This window comes from Cervus elaphus, chromosome 14 (assembly GCF_910594005.1).
Source record: "Cervus elaphus chromosome 14, mCerEla1.1, whole genome shotgun sequence".
Taxonomy (NCBI): Eukaryota; Metazoa; Chordata; class Mammalia; order Artiodactyla; family Cervidae; genus Cervus; species Cervus elaphus.
In genome coordinates this window covers 52,881,896-52,901,410 of record NC_057828.1, presented here as the reverse complement: position 1 = coordinate 52,901,410, position 19,515 = coordinate 52,881,896, and the positions used below count along the sequence as shown (strand labels likewise).

General features: G+C 49.3%; 1 protein-coding gene across 3 annotated transcripts; it reads right to left on the bottom strand.

Moving 5' to 3' along the window:
* Positions 1–183: 183 nt before the first annotated feature.
* LOC122708261 (cyclin-dependent kinase 11B) lies at positions 184–19,390 on the bottom strand. 3 transcript variants are annotated; one of them, XM_043924490.1, is made up of 20 exons: positions 19,261–19,390; positions 16,655–16,778; positions 15,746–15,861; positions 14,467–14,594; positions 13,275–13,413; positions 5,556–5,692; positions 5,097–5,219; positions 4,725–4,820; positions 4,488–4,643; positions 4,235–4,300; positions 3,520–3,695; positions 2,719–2,809; positions 2,095–2,216; positions 1,807–1,912; positions 1,479–1,600; positions 1,294–1,401; positions 1,096–1,212; positions 857–1,005; positions 578–767; positions 184–493 (listed from the first exon to the last, which is right to left on the bottom strand). In XM_043924490.1, exons 2-20 carry the CDS (start codon positions 16,763–16,765, stop codon positions 401–403), a joined length of 2,346 nt encoding a protein of 781 aa, XP_043780425.1. In that variant the 5' UTR covers positions 16,766–16,778; positions 19,261–19,390; the 3' UTR covers positions 184–400. The 3 variants fall into 3 exon arrangements, with proteins under 3 accessions (XP_043780425.1, XP_043780427.1, XP_043780428.1); XM_043924492.1 differs by having other exon boundaries at positions 14,497–14,594; XM_043924493.1 differs by lacking the exon at positions 19,261–19,390 and adding an exon at positions 16,534–16,580.
* Between the last annotated feature and the right edge of the window lie 125 nt (positions 19,391–19,515).

Here is a 19,515-nt window from a genome sequence, read left to right as displayed (position 1 = left end):
TTATTCTTAATAACTTATTGAAGATTTAAAAACAACAAAGATCTCCACAGTTCTGATCCTAGTGCCAGTGGTGACCGCCCGGCATGGCCCCTCCATGGCCAAGTGTGTGGGGGTACGAATGCCCACCCTCCCCTCACAGGGCAAGTCCAATTCGTATGAAAAAATACAGCCTTTCCTCCCACAGCAAGGAAAATGTGATTTAATTCTACAAATTTACAAGGCAAGATAAAATAAAAAGAAAACGTGGAAAACCCCACGAGGCCAGCAGTCCAAGACTTGAGGTTGTACCCGTGGCAGCCCTGTGGCATTGGCGCCCCGGTCCACAGTCAGGACCCAGACAGCGCCTCCAGCGCCTGCGCGGTCGGTGCTCCCCAGGGTGGGTCCAGGTCGGCTGGGAGCCTCAGAACTTGAGGCTGAAGCCCGGGCCTGCAGCTGAGGCCCCCTGGTTTGTGGTGGTGAGGTGGAAGCCCGTCTCCTTCAGGTCGTCGTCGCCCTGTGGACACAAGGGCATGTAGGGCCCAGGCCGGGCCAGTCTTGCCTTGGGGAGCCCCCACCCCAGCACCTGACAACCCCTTACCAGCTGGCTGTAGCCCAGGCCTCCCTCTGGAGGTCGCGGGCTGGTGCCTCGCTTCACCCTCTGCTGTTCGCTCTTGGCCGGCCACGTGGGGAACATGGAGGGGTCAATGGGCAGAGGGGTCTCGCGGAAATACTCATGCTTGAGGCCGTCTTCCGCGTTGACTCTCCGCCCAGGGAAATATGTCAGAAACCTGGGAGAAAAAGGCACTAGGTGACATCAATAGGGCAGCTTGGGGGCAGGACCGAGGTGGGCAGGGGTGGGGCACAGGGCAGGACGCACTTGTTCATGAGGTCGAAGCCCTGGTCTGAGAGCAGAGCCCCGAAGCGCTTGCGGAGGTTGTTATAGGGGTACTCAGTGAAGGTCATCTTCTTGACAGCTGGGAGGTCGTTGTAGCCAGGCCAGATTTTCTCACTGGGGGTCCCCAGGTCCTAGAAGAGGGAGCATCTCAAGACACTCAGGTTGTGCAGGGAAGGGTGGACCGGCCTGGGCACCTGCACATGCCCCCAGTGGGCACCTACCTTGAACACTTTGTTGATCTGATCAATTTCTGACTTCCCAGGGAATAGCGGCTTCTGAGTCAGCAGCTCCCCAAAGATGCAGCCCACTGACCACATGTCCACGGCTGTGGAGTACTCCTGGGGGGTCAGGCAGGGGTCAGGGAGTGCTCAGGGGGCTGAGAGCCGGCGTGCCCTGGGGGCTCCGGAATACCCACTCACCTTGGCACCCAGCAAAAGCTCAGGGGCTCGGTACCACAGCGTCACGACCACTGGGGTGTAGGCCTTCAGAGGGGACCCATACTCCCGTGCCAGCCCGAAGTCCCCCACCTGCGAGGGGAGATGGTGGGCTGCAGATGGCTCAAGGCTGGGAGCTGTTCTGTTCCCAGCCACCCGGCAGGGCTCACCTTGAGGATGCCTGCGTGGCTCAGCAGCAGGTTGGACGTCTTGAGGTCTCGGTGCAGGATCCAGTTGTCATGCAGGTGCTTCACGCCACGCAGCAGCTGGATCATCAGCGTCTTCACCTCCCCTGTGGCAACAGGCAGCACGGGGCTGGTGCCTGGCTACTCGCCGCTGCAGCAGCCACTGGCCTTTCCAGCATATGCACACCCAGTGGGATAGGGTCACAGTTCAATGTCAGCAGCCCCCACACCCCCACCCCCAACAGCCCGAGGGTGGGACATCCCTCAGGGGATGTGGGTCCAGGGTCACCCCATGGGACTGACTGGGACACACCTGGCAGGAAAGGCTGCTTCATGGTCTCCATGAGGCTCTTGAGGTCGTGCTCCACGTAGTTCATGACGATGTAGATCTTGTCCATGTTGCTGCCCACGACGATCTCCTAGGAAACAACAGCAGGTGCGAGAGGTCAGGGTCCCAGCCAGCCCTGCCACCACCAGCACTCCCAAGAGATGTGAGATCCCAGGCCCGGATACCCGGTGACACAACAGGGAGCCCCCAAGTGTGATGGCCACTAAGGGTGCGGCACTGGGGCCCCTGGGGGCAGAGGTGCATGGGCCTCACCCTGACAGTGACGATATTGGGGTGCTGTGCCTTGAGGATGGTGTTGATCTCCCTCAGTGACGTGATTGGGAAGCCCTCCTTCTCCTTCTCCATCTTCAATCGCTTCAGAGCCACAATTTCATCTGAAAAGAAAGTCACCGGAAGACAGACACTGACGAGACCTTCTTCTACCCAAATGCTCCCATTTACGGCTGTCCCCTGGAATCACAGGACGTGGCCAACTGGCCTCCCTGGGGGCTCAGAGCCTGGACCGCCTCCGTCTCTGAGGCCCTGGCCCCCGGGCACACACCTGCTCAGGTGCTGTCACTCCAGGCCTGGCCTGGTGGACTCCATACTCACAAGCAGCACAGAGCTTCTTGGTCAGGCTGACTTCTGTGGGTGCCAAGAGCCTGTTGCTCAGGTGTGCTCAGGTGTGCACCAGCCAGGTGAAGCCCCGTGAGGGCCAGCACCAGGGGAGGGGTGGCTCCTGGGATCAGAAGGAACTATGCCCAGTGACTTTGACACTGAAGGTGACAGGGCCCTGTACACAGCCAGGGGCCTGTGGTGCTGGCTGGCACTCTGGGCCACCTGGTCCATGCCCTACACCCACTTCCCTGTGGGGGACCATCCTGGGCTGCGTCCCACCTGTCTTCTTGTCCTTTGCTCTGTACACCACCCCGTAGGTGCCTTCCTCAATCCTGTTCAGACACTGGAACTCCTCCACACTCCGACAACCCTAGGGGAGGAACCAGCATGAGGGCATGGTAGCCAGGCTCACAGCCCACAGCAAAGCCTCAACTAGACATCTCCAGAAGCCCAGACAGTGCTCAGGCAGGACCTGGGAAGAATCATCTTCTTAGCCTCTGCTTGCTCCTTCAGTGAGCAGGTGCCCTCTATCCAACAGTGGGCCCTGGGCACCAGCCCCCCGCCACACCTCCAGCCACTGATCCTAAGATGATGCCAAGACAGCAGGGACCCTCTGTGCTGCACCCTCAGCTGGCGCAGCAGCCCCTCAGGTGCAGTGGACCCTCAGTGCACCTTGGGCCCTCACCCTCTTGGGACCTGCCCCTCCCCCAAGTCCCTCCCTGCACCACTTTGGTTACTGAATTGCAGGCCAACATGCACCACTGCCCTCTGACCCCTACAGGGCAACAAGGCAAGGGAAGTCAAGGGCCCATCTTCCCAGGCCGAGGCAGAAGTGACTGCAGAGCTGACTGCACGCGAGGCGGCCTGACTCTTATGCATGGGGCCCCTTGTGGGCGTCCTGGCTGCAGTTGCACAAGCTTTCCTCCAGCAAGCTTGTTGGACAAGAGCCCAGACCATGACAGAGACCATGACGGAGGCTAGGGGCCAGGCCTGGCCAGAGACAGACACCCACAGTGAGGACCCAGCTTCTGCTCTCAGCCACCAGCCCTGTCCATAGGCAGCAAAGGGGAAGTGCCTCACCTGCAGGGCAGGCAGGTACTTGGGCAGCTCCTGCTTGAGCTCGATGGGCGACAGGGCTGGGGAGTCAGGCACAAAGTCCCCTTCGGTGAGGGCGCTGCTCTGAGGGGTGCCCTCACCCGCCTCCTCTTCCCCCTCTTCACTCTCTCCAGAATCGTGGTCAAACCGTGACTCTGGAACTTCAGATATTAAATCCAATTTCAGAACCAGAAACAGACAAGTGTCACAACCCTCACCCATTCTGGGGGGACTATGAGCACAAGAGCCTCCAGGGGCCAGGACATACTGTGTCCCATTGCCCTGGACAGAGGGCGCTGTGTCTTGGGGCCACTGGCCAGGCCGGGACCACTGTGAGCTAATGACCAGTTGTCTGAGAAGGCCGGCCCAGAATAGGCGTCCAGTGGCCCAAGGCCTTGGCCTGGCTATTGGCAGAGGCCACAAAGTCCCATGCCAGTGACTGGTCTGTGGTCAGAGCCCAGCTGGTGTTTTCCAGTTCCTATCCCAATGTCCAGGCTGAGCAGTCCCCAGAAGGGTGCCCAGGGAACCAGCAGCTGGGTCCTGGATATAGCAGCTGGGTGTCCCTGTGGCTTCTGGGTGGGGCGTGCCACAGACAAGGCTTATTTGTGGGTCACAGTCCCACCACAACTCAGACATGGGTCAAGCACCCAGGTCAGAGGTGGACGAGGAAGAGGTGAACCACCACTTGGGGGCTTCTCACCAACCAAGACGTGGTTTTCATTCTCTCGCTCCTCATCTTCACTCATTTCTTCTTCACTCACTTCTTCTGCAAGAGAAACAGGCATCAGCGAAGACCATCTACAAGAGGTAGCAAAGGGCCCTCACATGATCACTGGGGGTCTCACATGGTCCCAGTCAGCAAGGCATTTTCAAGATGGGTACTTGTTTACGTAGACTTTATTGTTCTGTAACTTCTAAGCTCATATCACATTAAGCCTCAGGCTCGAGCTCACCGGCTGACTGTCCGGACACATCCTCAGAGTTGCTTCCAGTCTCCTCCTCCTCCTCTTCTTCCTCTTCCTCCTCCTCCTCCTCCGACTCTTCACTGCTGCTTCCCTCTTCCTCCTCCTCCTCCTCTTCCTCCTCCTCAGAACCTGACCCCGACTCCGCTTTAGGAAGAAAACAGGTGGGAGTGAACTTGGGGCCCACCCTGTGGTGGCCAAGTTGGGCAGGGCCGGGCGAGCAGTCACCTGACGAGGACTCAGCGGAGCTGGTCTTCCTCTCACTGTCGCTGACGTCCTGCAGGTCAGACAGCAGGTCTCTCTCTTCCACTTTTTCTTCTTTCACTTATAAAATAAACCACTGAAGGTGAATGTGAGGCAATGTTTTAAAATAACATTAGATGGTGCTTCTCATATAAGAGGACCAGCTCATCTACAGACAGTTGGGAGGAAGACAAGTCTTCAAATGCTCTAGCGCATGAACTTACACAGATAGCCGTTCACACACACAGGTGCTGCAGCACCCCATGATGTTGTGAAGCATCAGCCAGCCTATGAGCTCAGGTGTTCCCCTAGCAAAGACCACCCCGCACTGGGCCCGCAGGCGCTGTGCGGCCTTACCTGGCTTCCGGCTGTCCCCCAGCTCAAGCCTTTCTCGAGGCGGCCGGAGAGGGCTCCGGCTCCAGTGGCTGGCTTTCACCTTGTCGCTGTAGTCGTCTCTCACGGTCCGGTGATGTGCAGACACTGCGCAAGAACAGCACAGGGGCTGGGGCCAGTCCCCTTTTCCTCTAGGAGTACACATGCCTACAGCCAGCGAAAGAGCCCAGGAAGCCACCAGAGGACCCAGGTGGGCATTCTAGACTGCTCTCTACTGGTCAAAGGAAGGGGACAGAACCCGCCTCCTCAAACCCAGGCCTATCACCCACTGGGCATTAGGCAGGTGGACACCAGACATGGCTATCCAGGATGCACAGCTCACACTCCAGGACCTGCAGCGTCACCTAGCCCTCTCGCTCACCCCCGCCCACCTCCGGCCTTCCCCCACCCTCCCGCCCCGCCCACCTCCGGGGCCCCGCCCACCTTCCCGCCGGGCCTCCCGCTCCTTGCGCCTCTCCTCGGCCCGCCGCTCCCGCTCCTTCTGCTCCCGCTGCTCCTTCTGCTGCTCCCGCATCTTGCGTTCCCGTTCTCGCTTTCTCTCTAACTGCTCGAGGCGGTCCCTGGAACAGGAGCACGCCAAATCTTTTCTCACCCCCGAAACCGGAAGCTTTCTTTTTGGCCCTCAGTGCTTTTTGCTCGCATTTATAAACTGCCCCTCTGGCAAGCCATTTCAGTATTCTTGCCTTGAGAACCCCATGAACAGTATGAAACGGCAGAAAGCTGTAACAGTGAAAGATGCACTCCCTAGGTCGGTAGGTGCCCAATATGCTACTGGAGAAGAGTGGAGAAATACCTCTAGAAAGAATGAAGTGAAGGAGCCAAAGCGAAAACACCACCCAGTTGTGGATGTGACTGGTGATGGATGTACACAGTCCGAGGCTGTAAAAAACACTACTGCATAGGAACCTGGAATGTTAGGTCCCTGAATTAAGGTAAATTAGAAGTGGTCCAACAGGAGATGGCAAGAGTGAACATCAGCATTTTAGGAATAAGTGAACTGAAATGGACAGGAATGGGAGAATTTAATTCAGATGACCATTGTATCTACTACTGTGGGCAAGAATCCCTTAGAAGAAATGGATGTCCATCACCAACTCCCGGAGCTTGCTCAAACTCATGTCCGTGGAGTCAGTGATGCCATCCAACCATCTCATCCTCTGTCGTCCTCTTCTCCTGCTGCCTTCAATCTTTCCCAGCATCCAGGTCTTTTCCAACCTGTCGGCTCCTCCCATCAGGTGGCCAAAGGATTGGAACTTCAGCTTCAGCATCAGTCCTTCCAATGAATATTCAGGACTGATCTCCTTTAGGATGGACTGGTTTGCTCTCCTTGCAGTCCAAGGGACTCTCAAGAGTCTTCTCCAACACCACAGATCAAAAGCATCAATTCTTCAGTGCTCAGTTTTCTTTATGGTCCAACTCTCACATCCATACATGACTACTGGAAAAACCATAGCTTTGACTAGACGAAACTTCGTTGGCAAAGTAATGTCTCTGCTTTTTAATATGCTATCTAGGTTGGTTATAGCTTTTCTTCCAAGGAGCAAGCGTCTTTTAATTTCATGGCCGCAGTCAGTCACCATCTGCAGTGATTTTGGAGCCCAAGAAAATTAAGCTGTCACTGTTTCTATTGTCTCCCCATCTATTTGCCATGAAATGATGGGACCGGATGCCATGATCTTTGTTTTTTGACTGCTGAATTTTAAGCCAGCTTTTTTACTCTCCTCTTTCACTTTCATCAAGAGGCTATTTAGTTCCTTTTCGTTTTCTGCCATAAGGGTGGTGTCATCTGCATATCCGAGGTTATTGATATTTCTCCCAGCAATCTTGATGCCAGCTTATGCTTCATAAAGCCCAGCATTTCACATGATGTACTCTGCATATAAGTTAAATACAGTATGTGGGTGCAATCTCAAAAATGACAGAATGATCTCTGTTCGTTTCCAAGGCAAACCATTCAATAACACAGTAATCCAAGTCTATGCCCCAACCAGTAATGCTGAAGAAGCTGAAGTTGAATGGCTCTATGATGACCTACAAGACCTTTTAGAACTAACACCAAAAAAAAATGTCCTTTTCATCATAGGGGGCTGGAATGCAAAAGTAGGAAGTCAAGAGATACCTGGAGTAAGAGGCAAATTTGGCCTTAGAGTACAGAATGAAGCAGGGCAAAGGCTAACAGAGTTTTGCCAAGAGAATGCACTGATCATAGCAAACACCCTCTTCCAACACAAGAGACTATTCTACACATGGACATCACCAGATGATCAACACCGAAATCAGACTGATTATATTCTTTGCAGCCAGAGATGAAGAAGCTCTATACAGTCAGCAAAAACAAGACCGGGAGCTGACTGTGGCTCAGATCATGAACTCCTTATCGCCAAATTCAGACTTAAATGCAGGAAAGTAGGGAAAACCACTAGGCCATTCAGGTATGACCTAAATCAAATCCATTACAATTATACAGTGGAAGTGACAAATAGATTCAAGGGATTAGATCTGATAGACAGAGTGCCTGAAGATCTATGGATGGAGGTTCGTGACATTCTACAGGAGGCAGGGATCAAGACCATCCCCAAGAAAAAGAAATGCAAAAAGGCAAAATGGTTGTCTTAGGAGGCCTTACAAATAGCTGAGAAAAGAAGAGAAGCGAAAGGCAAAGGAGAAAAGGGAAGATATACCCATCTTAATGCAGAGTTCCTAAGAATAGCAAGGAAAGATAAGAAAGCCTTCCTCAGTGATCAATGCAAAGAAATAGACAAAAACAACTGAATGGGAAAGGCTAGAGATCTCTTTAAGAAAATTAGAGATACCAAGGGAACATTTCATGCCAAGATGGGCGCAATAAAAGACAGAAACGGCATGGACCTAACAGAAGCAGAAGATATTAAGAAGTGGCAATAATACACAGAACTATACAAAAAAGATCGTAATGACCTAGATAACCACGATGGTGTGATCACTCACCAAAGCCAGATATCCTGGAGTCCAAAGTCAAGTGGGCCTTAGGAAGCATCACTACGAACAAAGCTAGTGGAAGTGATGGAATTCCAGTGGAGCTATTTCAAGTCCTGAAAGATGTTGTCAAAGTGCTGCACTCAATATGCCAGCAAATTTGCAAAACTCAGCAGTGGCCACAGGACTGGAAAAGGTCAGTTTTCATTCCAATCTCAAAGAAAGGCAATGCCAAAGAATGTTCAAACTACCACACAATTGTACTCATTTCACATGCTAGGAAAGTAATGCTCAAAATGCTCCAATCGAGGCATCCATAGTACATGAACCAAGAACTTCCGGATGTTCAAGCTGGATTTAGAAAAGGCAGAGGAAGGAGAGATCAACTTGCCAACGTCCGTTGGATTATCGAAAAAGCAAGAGAGTTCCAGAAAAACATCTACTATTGCTTTATTGAGTACACCAAAGCCTTTGACTATGTGGATCACAACAAACTGTGGAAAATTCTTCAAGAGATGGAAATACCAGACCACCTTACCTGCCTCCTGAGAAATCTGTATGCAGGTCAAGAAGCAACAGTGAGAACCAGACATGAAACAACGGACTGGTTCCAAATTGGGAAAGGAGTATGCCAAGGCTGTATAATGTCACCCTGCTTATTTAATTTATATGCAGAATACATCATGTGAAGTGCTGGGCTGGATGACGCACAAGCTGAAATCAAGACTGCCGGGAGAAATATCAATAACCTCAGATATGCAGATGATACCACCCTTATGGCAGAAAGCAAAGAATTAAAGAGCCTCTTGTGAAAGTGAAAGAGGAGAGTGAAAAAGCTGGCTTAAAATTCAGCAGTCAAAGAACTAAGATCATGGCATCTGGTTCCATCACTTCATGACAAACAGATGGGAAAAATGTGGAAACAGTGAGACTTCATTTTTCTGGGCTCCAAAATCACTGCAGATGGTGACTGCAGCCATGAAATTAGAAGACACTTGCTCCTTGGAAGAAAAGCTATAACCAACCTAGATAGCATATTAAAAAGCAGAGACATTACTTTGCCACGAAGTTTCGTCTAGTCCAAGCTATGGTTTTTCCAGTAGTCATGTATGGATGTGAGAGTTAGAAAGCTCTCATAAAGAAAGCTGAGCACTGAAGAATTGATGCATTTGAATTGTGGTACTGGAGAAGACTCTTGAGAGTCCCTTAGACTGCAAGGAGATCAAACCAATCAATCCTAACGGAAATCAGTCCTGTATATTCATTGGAAGGACTGATGCTGAAGCTGAAACTCCAATACTTTGGACACCTGATGCAAAGAAATGACTCTTTGGAAAAAAGACCCTGATGCTGGGGAAGACTGAAGGCAGCAGGAGAAGGGGACGACAGAGGATGAGATGGTTGGATGGCATCACCGACTCGATGGACAGGAGTCTCAGCAAGCTCTGGGAGTTGGTGATGGACAGGGAAGTCTGGCGTTTTGCAATCTGTGGGGTGCATAGTCCAACACGACTGAGCGACTGAACTGAACTGGGTTTTTCAGCCCACCAAGGGCTTTTAAAAACCAGAACTCAAGTCCTGTTAACCCCATCCCTAACGATGGGCAGAGAGGGAAGTTCTGGCCAAAGGAGGTTAACTGCCTGGGGCTGAAGCCCCACTTGGTCCAGAACATTCTGCTCATCTGATGCTCTGAGATGCACCAAGGCTTTCCTCAGGTGCACACAATTTTAATCCACTTCTGCTAGGAGGCAAGTCTTCCTGAGCCTCCCGTCTAAGGAAAGGAGGGGAGCCGCAGCCCCCGCAGGGCTCTGGTTCAGGTGCTTGCAGCCGGAACACTGCACTGCACGCCAAGGGCAGCCGCAGCCCCAGGTCCCCACAGCGCCTCTGTTCTCATTCAGTGCAAACCGCCATCAGGGAGCCCCGGGGGCCCAGGGGTCAGGGCCGGGCGCGTCCACCGGCGGGGCCTGGGTGCGATCCCTGGTCAGGGAACTGAGATCCCACAAGCTGTGCATATTTTTTGGCCCCGAAAAATTAAAAATCAGATATTTTATATTTTTCCTCATCATTTCTTGTGAAGGCCATAGGTTTTTCAGAAATGGGTTGTTGGATTTCAAACATCTGAGGATACCCCGCCTGGTCCAGTTTCTTTCTGTTGCTAACTTTAATTGAACTCTTCTGTGATAAGAGGGCATACTTTTTTTGGCCTCAATTCTTTTGAGACTCCTTACACAGCTTGGAGTTTTGTGGAAACACATCCTAGAAGCTTTCAGACGATGTGTGTCCTATAGCTGCATTGCTGTGCCCACCTGTCATGACGTTTGGCTGGTAGCATCTTCCAAATTATATACATCCTTGCTGATTTTCTCCAGCTTTACTACTGATGACTGGCATGGGACCCCAATGCTTCCACCCAGAGTCAATGGACTAGTACTCCCTTCAGTTGTGTTCAGGTTGGGGTCCAATGCCAGGTGCCAAAACATTTATCCTGGTCGCAGCTTACTGCTCTGCATTTATGTCGTCACGAGGGTCTCTACCTTCAGTGTCTCTAGTAACATATATTTTGTCTGACGTCAGTGTAGCCACTCAGGCCCTTTTACCGTTGTTGTGTGCATGGGCCATCCTTTCCCATCATTTCATTTTCTGGCTGCCACATGGGGTGTGGGATCCTAGTTCCACGACCAGGGACCGAACCTGCACCCCTTGCATTGGAAGCATGGAATCCTACCCACTGGACTTTCAGCAAAGTCCTCCTCCTTTACTTTCAACCTACTCCAACTCTAAGATGTCCCTTTGACATAGCACATAGCTGGATCTTGCTTTTCTGTCTGACAGGCTCTCCCATATTTGGTGCAGAGACCATCTCACACTGAATGTAACTATGGATACAGCTGGTGCTGCCCCCCGGAACCCCACCTTCTTTTGTCTTGTTTTTTGGTTTCTCTGTTTCTCCCAGTTGGGATGGGTTCTTTTTTGGCTTCACCATGAGGCATACAGAATCTTAATTTCCCAATCAGGGATCAAAACCAGGCCCCCTGCGGCAGAAGAGGGAGTCCTAATCACTGGACTACCAGGCAGTTACCCGTTTGGGGTTTAAATGAGGATTTTTAGCAAACCATTTTAATTCCTCTATTTACTATTTTTTAGAAGTTACTCTAGAGATTGCAGTGTGCATCTTATGAGATCAAGCTCCAGGAAACGCAGATCTTGTTCACATACAGCCCCCAATCCTATTTCCTCCTGCAGTTTATACACCTTATGGCTACTTGACCACACAGTGTTTTAATCATTGTTTTATGCAATCTTGTGTCTCTTGTAGTAATTCAGACAAGATGGGAGAAGAAGCATGTTTATAGGGGCTTTCGTCCTAACCTGCAATTCAGCCACACCCAGGGCTGGCCTTTTCTTCTGGTGTCATTTCTGCTCAGCTTGAAGGTTGTCCTTAAGCATTTCCCGGAAGGCCCACGTTGCTGGCAGAGAGCCTCTGCTCACCTGCCCCTCACTTGTGAGGCAGGCTGTGATGGACACAGAATTCTGGGGTACCAGTATTCCTGCCCTTCCCCAATTTCTCATTGGTTTTCCCGGTGCCACTGTTACTTTGTACTTATCCTATTCAGGGTTCACTGAGCTTCTCTGATATGTAGATAAATATTTTTCATCAAATTTGGGACATTTTCAGCTGTTCCCCCTTCCTTCCAAGAATACCGCTGTGCATATGCTGGTCCCGTAGACACTGTCCCTTGGTTCTTGAGTCTCTCTCAGCTTTTCTTCAACCTTTTCCTCACTGTCATTAGAAGGCACGATGTCCATCTTCAAGTTCCATGCTTCCAGGTCTTCGCCAAGTCTGGAACACACTGTTTCTATGGTGTTTTTCTTCCTTAGAAAGGGTTAAACCTTATTTCTTTGTCTCAGAGCTGTGTTGAACACTGGACATCTAGACAATGTCCTGCAGCAACCATGCCTTCCAACCTTTCCTTCCAGTTGCTGCCATTCAGGGACTGTGACGCTAACCCTGTCAGCTCGTGTCGCCTTGTATAGTGTGGCCACTGCTGCACTGTTCCATGTGCTTCTCTTTATTTTCAAGCATGGCTTCCTTGGGGTTACTACTGTGTCTGCATAGCTGTGTGCCCAAACCACACTGGGCCTGCAAACATAGACCATTCTCACACCTGCCTTCCCTGTCCTTTGTGGGGCCCCAGCTGCTGGGAATGTCCACACCTTTCACCCTGCTACTCCCCTCCTGTAGAGCAGCCCAGCTCCCAAGCTCTCCCTGGAAATGACCACAGGACACAGAGGTAGTCGAGGGGTCACGCCTAGGCCATGGAGGATAGATCTGGGTTAACAGACGCTCCTCTGGGACTCTGAGCCCACAGAGAGGCCCCTGGAGACAAAAGCACCAGAGGCTGGTGTCCTAGCTCCTGGCCATTTCAGGGCCTTTGGGGTTTCTTTTTCTTTTTTGTTTCTTTGTTTGGAAGAACTTGAGTCTATTTCTGTTGTAACCCCGGGAACCCTAAGCAATATGCCTTGTCGGACAGTCTTCCTGGACAAGGTCCCTAGAACAGAGCAGGTGCCTGGCACACACCCACCAACCAAGCAGGCGGTGAGTCACTCACACCGAAGCCCCTCCTCGCCGATTGTGCTGCAGGTGGTACATGCAGGGACGGACCGCCTCCAGGACGGCTCCACTGGGATGGGACAGCGGCCTAGCCCGCCTCGCTCCAGGCTCGTCCCTCACCAATCCCACACGGACGTCGTCTCAGGGTGTGGACAGCCCCCCACCTCCTATTGGCCGCCACCCCGCCCTACTCTCCTTCCCCCACTGCTGCAAGTCTGAACCTCTCAGAAGCTTCACTCCTCACCTCTCAGCTCCTCCTAGACCCCCAGCTCCCTCCAGCAGTATCCCTCCCTGAGGGACCACCTCAGAAGCTGAGGCGGGGACTCTGCCTTGAGTCAGGACCACACTCTCTCACCCGCTCAGCCGGGCTTCTGGGCACCTGAGCAGCCTCCGCCTGGAGGAAGCCGGTGCACAGGTTTTTGTTCCCCTTGTCAACTTCTGTCACCTCACACGTGCAGTCCCATGTGCAGGGAACCCTCGCTTCCTCCGGGACAAGCCTCTGGGCCGCTTCCTGCCCAGTTCCCGTCCGTGTATGACCTGCCCGCCCACATCTCTGCTGTTGTCAGGGCACCTACCTCTCCCTGCGCGAGTGCTCCCGAGCCAGCTCCCTCCGCTTCTGCCGCTCCCACTCCCTCCGAGCCTTGTCCTGCTCCTCCCGGTGCCGCTTCCGGCGCTCGTGCTCCCGCTCCTTCTCTTTCACTCTGGCATGCTTCCCTATGGGCAAACAGCATGTGTCGTGAGAGGAGACTTAACCTCCAAAACTCAACAATACCCAGTGAAAAAAAGAAAAAATATCTAATCAGTGACTTGGAGAGGGACTTCCCTGGTGGTGCAGGGGTTAAGAATATGCCTGCCAATGCAGGGGACAAGGGTTCGATCCCCAGTCCAGGAAGATCCCACATGCTGCGGAGCAATTAAGCCCGTGTGCCTCAACTACTGAAGCCTGTGTGCCCTAGAGCCCGTGCTCTGCAACAAGAGAAGACACTGCAATGAGAAACCTGCACTGCAACAAAGAGTAGCCCCTGCTTGTTGCAACTAGAGAAAGCCTGAGTAGCAATGAAGACCCAGTGCAGCCAAAAATAATTAAAAAAAAAAAAGACTTGGAGAAACAACCATGACTTTTGTTAAAAAAAAAAAAAAAAAGATGAAGACATAAAACTCTATGTCATACGCCTGAAGTTAAGAAAAAAACAAAAATAATGTGATTATCACTGAACAGAACTGTGGTCTCTATCTTCTCAATTTTCTGTATTAAATAAGCTGTAATATTAGGCTACATCAGTCTTGTGATTTTAAAAAAGTCATCACTTGTAAAGAACACAAGACAAAGCTTAACTTCTTTTAGTTTCTGCAACACATTATAAACCACATTAAACCAACTGCATTTAACAAGATTTACATCAGGCCCAGGTTCATTTTCTCAACACCCCTAAGAAGCTCTTGATAATGGTGTGACAGCAAACCCACTACTTGGACTTTATCAAGCATCTGTTTCTTAAAAGCAATTGAGCACTAAAGAGTGGCTTTCCCACGCTGAATTAAAACAATTTTATAGACAGACCAGCTTTCCCAGAACAATGCAGTGAGGGGAAAACACACCAGAAGGAAAATGAAGTATCTATTCAGAATGATCTATAATAAATTTATACTTTTAGCTAAAATTTTATTCTCTTCTCTCTCAGCTGTGCTCTGAAGAACGTAGCAGATCATGAAGTAGGAAGGAGACCATATCTGAACACAACACAAAATGAAACAAATGCTCTGTACCCCCTTCTGCTGAGTGACTGCGATGCCTACGTTTCTCTTTTCTCTTTTCGTCTTTCCTGTGATGTGCTTTTTCCTTCCGAGACATCTGCTGGGGTGGTTTGATAGCCAAAGAATCATCTTCCTCTCCTCTGCAATGAGACACCATGGCATTATGTCACCTGAGAGGGACGTAGGGAGCACCAGGGCAACAGAGAGTCTCCCCAACCCAGGGAAAGGAAGGGTTCAGAACATAAAGGAGAGCCTCAACCGTCAGCTCAAAGACTGTGCTCATTATAACACTCAGGCTTCCCTGGTGGCTCAGCCGTAAAGAACGCGCCTGCCAATGCAGGAGATGTGTGTTCCATCCCTGGGTAGGGAAGATCCCCTGGAGAAGGAAATGGCAATTCACTCCAGTATTCTTGCCTGGGAAATCCCAAGGACAGAGGAGCCTGGTGGGTTACAGTCCGCTGGGGTCGCAAAAGAGCCAAACACGACTTAGTGACTTTAACAACAACGATTATGAAACTTAAGCCCAAACTGTATATTAAACACAGATTCAGATGGAAAGTACAGTGGAAATCAGTGTGCTACATGGAACAAAAATGCTCTCTGAGGAAACTCTAGGGTGTGACAGACATGCAGTGTTAATTATCTTGATCGTGTACAACAACTTATCGAACTGCATACATTAAATCTGTGCAGTCTCTCACTTACAAAAGCTGTTAAAAAAGAAGGTCCCACAATTTTAGTCAAACTTAATGATCTCAAAAGGTCATTTCATATTCTCAACTGAGTATAAAACCAAAACCTTGGGAGAATGCAGAGTCTATACCTTTTTGCCTTAATTTCTGGTTATAGTGTTTTTGGTTGTTTGATGATGGACATGAAGGGAAAAAACTGAGGAGAAGCCAAAGAATAGGAAGAAATGTCAGAGGTACAGCTTTGGCAGGACTGTTTCTGTTTCTCCTAGGCCTCACTCAAGTATCTTTCAGCAGCAACTCTGGTTTATTTGTAGATAATTTTAGACAGTACTTATAGAAATCATCACACACACAATTCCTTAAATGTACTATGTGAGTTGTGCTGACTTCACTGAAGAGCAATCACAAAGGAACACACACTCACACTTCTCCTAAGCAGAGTGGGGAGCTGGTACCTGACACCACACAAGGCTCATTTCCATGGAGGTCATGACCTCCAACTTACAAAATCACACTGAGAAGGGCCAGCTGGGGTCACACACAGTCAGATGTGAGCGCACCTGCAGCTTTTGGGCTCTTCGGGGCCACACCCCACTCACCTGTCTTCCATGGAGTCCTCTCTTCTGTACGGCGAGTTCCTTATTGTTATCTCCATGCGGTGGTCCCTCAGCTCCCCCTCCTCAAGGGAATCCCGCTTGGAATCCCGGTCATCAGACTAAGAAGCAAGGAGAGAGTACTTTTCCTTACTGATAAGCCTATTTTTAATAAGACGCAAACCTTGCCAACATCCCCAAACCAACTTTCATACACACTTTTTCATATGACCAATGTGATAAAATCTAAAAAACTGTCATTCAAATCCCATGACATCAGACTTACAAAATAACTCTGTAAACCAGAACCTGAGAAATTAAAACCAGCATATATGTAAAGGGACATTAGACTCTTATGCCAAGTATGTTAGTTGTTTATATGAGCCAAAACTGAGCCTTAAAGCATACTTCATACACCAAATAATTTGCAATATCTCATAAATATGTAAGAAAAGTCTGTTGCTAATTTTAAATAAGAGGTATTTCTTTCAATGCTCCTCATTAAATCACTAAAGTTTTCCTATGTTATTAGGCAAACCAAGAAAGGTGTAAAACATTAATTTCAAGGCAACTTCCTACTATAGTAAAAATACTTGGAAATGGTATCATGAATATAATGATGAAATGAGAAAAATTAGTTCAACCGCACTAATGATTTTAGGTTCAAAATACTTCATTTTCCATGTAGCTGTGGTCATCTATATGCAGCTTTTTAGTAAGTTATCAACCTGTCTTCAAAGTAAACTGAGCATCTGAATGTTTTTGTTAATTTTTAGAATAGATTTTGGGCTCACCTGAGACATTTGGAAGTACAAAAGAACTTCACCGAAGAAGCGTTGTTCTAATGGAAAAACGAGGGCAAAGAAATTAAATCTCCTTTAAAATAAAAACACTTACTTAAAAAACATGGCTTACATTTTTTAAGCGTTTTATCTCTGCTTTCTCCTCTTGTTCCTTCCGTCGTTTCTTTTCCTGAAGAATTTCATCTAAAGTTTTCACTTTCCAAGAGTCCTTTTCATCACCCATTTGAGTTAAAACACTGCAAAAAGACAAGAATTCAAACTGCGTCAGGACACAGCAAGCTATGGTTTGATGCTATGCTGTTCCTAAACATTTTTGCCTCACCACTTTTGAGTGCTTCAGTAGAAATCTTTGTTAAGAAGGATGGGCTATGCCAGAAATAAACCCACATGCCCACAATCAATTATTCTTCAACAAAGGAGGCAAGAATATACCATGGGGAAAAGACAATCTCTTCAGCAAGTGGTGCTGGGAAAGTTAGACAGCTGAATATAAATCAATGAAATTCAAACACATCCTCACGCCATACACAAAAATAAACTCAAAATGGCTCAAAGACTTAAACATAAGACATGACACCCTAAAACTCCTGGAAGATGTCACAGGCAAAACAATATCTGACATAAATCATACCAATGTTTCCTTAGTAAGTCTCCAAGGCAATAGAAATAAAAGCAAAACTAAACAAATGGGATGTGATCAAACTTACAAGCTTTTGCACAGCAAAGAAAATGATGAACAAAATGAAAAGACAACCTATGGGCTGGGAGAAAATATCTGCAAACAATGTGACTGACAAGGTTTAATTTCCAAAATATACAAACAGCTCACACAACTCAGTAACAAAACCCAAAAAACTCAATCGAAAAATGGACTGAAGACCTGAATAGACATTTCTCCAAAGAAGAAATACAAATGACCAATAGGCACATGCAGAGATGCTCAACATCACTAATTATCAGAGAAATGTAAATAAAAAATACAATGAGGTATCACCTCACACTAGTCAGGATGGCCATCATTATTGGTTCATTTATTCCGAAAATTGTTAAAGGCAAAGAGTCGACTCATTGGAAAAGACTGATGCTGGGCAAGATTGAAGGCAGGAGGAGAAAGGGACGACAGGGGATGAGATGGTTGGATGGCATCACTGACTCAATGGACATGAGTTTGAGCAAGCTCCGAGAGATCATGAAGGACAGGGAAGTCTGGCGTGTCTGTCCATAGGGTCGCAAAGAGTAAGACATGACTGACTGACTGAACAATAACAAATAACAAATGCTGGAGAGGGTGTGGAGAAAACGGAACCCTCCTACACTGTTGGTGGGAATGTAAATTTGTGCAGCCACTATGGAGAACAGAATGGAAGCTCCTCAAAAAACTAAAAAAAAAAACACAAAAAACTAAAAACAGAGCTACCCTATGACCCAGCAATCCCGATCCTGAGCATATATCCAGACAAAACTATAATTAAGAAAGTTACACACACACCTTCTATGTTCACAGCAGCACTGTTCACAATAGCCAAGACATGGAAAAAATCTAAATGTGTACTGACAGATGATTGGATAAAGATGTGGTATATATACCTATATATGCCTTACACACACACACACACACATATACACTGGAATACCACTTAGCCATAAAAAAAAAAATGAAATGCCATTTGCAGCAACATAGATGGACCTAGAGATTATCATACTAAGTCAGAAAGAGAAAGACTAATACTTTATGATATCACTTATACGTGGACTCGAACATATGACATAAGTGAATTTATCTATGAAACAAAAACAGACTCACAGACATATACAACAGACTGGGGTTTACCAAGGGGAAGGGATGGAAATGAGATGGAGTGGGACTTTGGGGTTAGCAGATGCTATACGATGGATAAACAGCCAAATCCAACTGTACAGCACAGGGAACTATTTTCAATTTCTTGTGATAAATCATAATGGAAAAGAATATGAAAACATGTGTGTGTGTGTGTGTGTGTATATGTATATATAAAAACTGAATCACTCTGCTGTACAGCAGAAACATTCACATTTACAACACTGTAAATCAACTATAATTTTTAACAACTGAAAATACAGGGGGGGAAAAAGGTTTCAAAAAAAGAGTGATGGGTCGCGGAAAGCGACTGCTTGTACTCCAACCTCTTTTATGTCATTCCTGTACGGTCTAGGAAGTTACCTCACCTCAGTTTACCATTCTGTAAACGGTAAGAAAACCACCTATATGACGGTATCATAGAGGATTAAGTGAGACCTCCCAGGTAAAGCTCGTAGTTAGGTATCTGGCACTCACCAAGCACTGTTCTCACCGTCAGGAGGATTTATTTGAAAGACCACCTGGGCCGAGTGGGCCACTGGCCCATATGACGGCAGCAGCCCCATCACAAGATTAGGGGAGGTCTGGGAGTGAAGGACTCGAAGGGCGCGCTCGCAAACCAGGAAGCGGTTTCCGGTTTTGGAGTTTCAGTTGTGCTAATCCGGGGTTCGGCCGGGCTGCAGTTAGCTCGGGGAAAGCCTGGGCCCGCCGCCTCCACGACTCCGAGTTCCGCGTAGGGCGAGATGGACCAGGGAAGCGAGGAGTGTAGCCCAGCCTGGTCCACGCGCCCGAGGCCCGCCGGGACCGGAGAGATCGAGTGAGCTAGCTGGTCGCGCCATGGCCCCTGCCCAGCCCGCCCCGCCCGCCCCGCCTCTACTTACCCCTGCGCCGCCGCCGCCGCCGGTCCCGGAGCCTGAGAAGAAACAGCGCCCGGCGCGCGACAGGAATGTCGTCGCTTCCTGCGTCGGCGCTGGGCTGATGACGACCTAAGACGCGTCTCCGCCGCCGACTCCCGACCTGAACAGAGTGCCGGGAGTGCGCTGCGCGTCACTTCCGGCTTTGGCGCAGGCTGGTGACAACTTTAGGGGCGGATGATCGGAGCCGGCAGGCATCTGGGCCAGCCTGGTTGGGTGGTT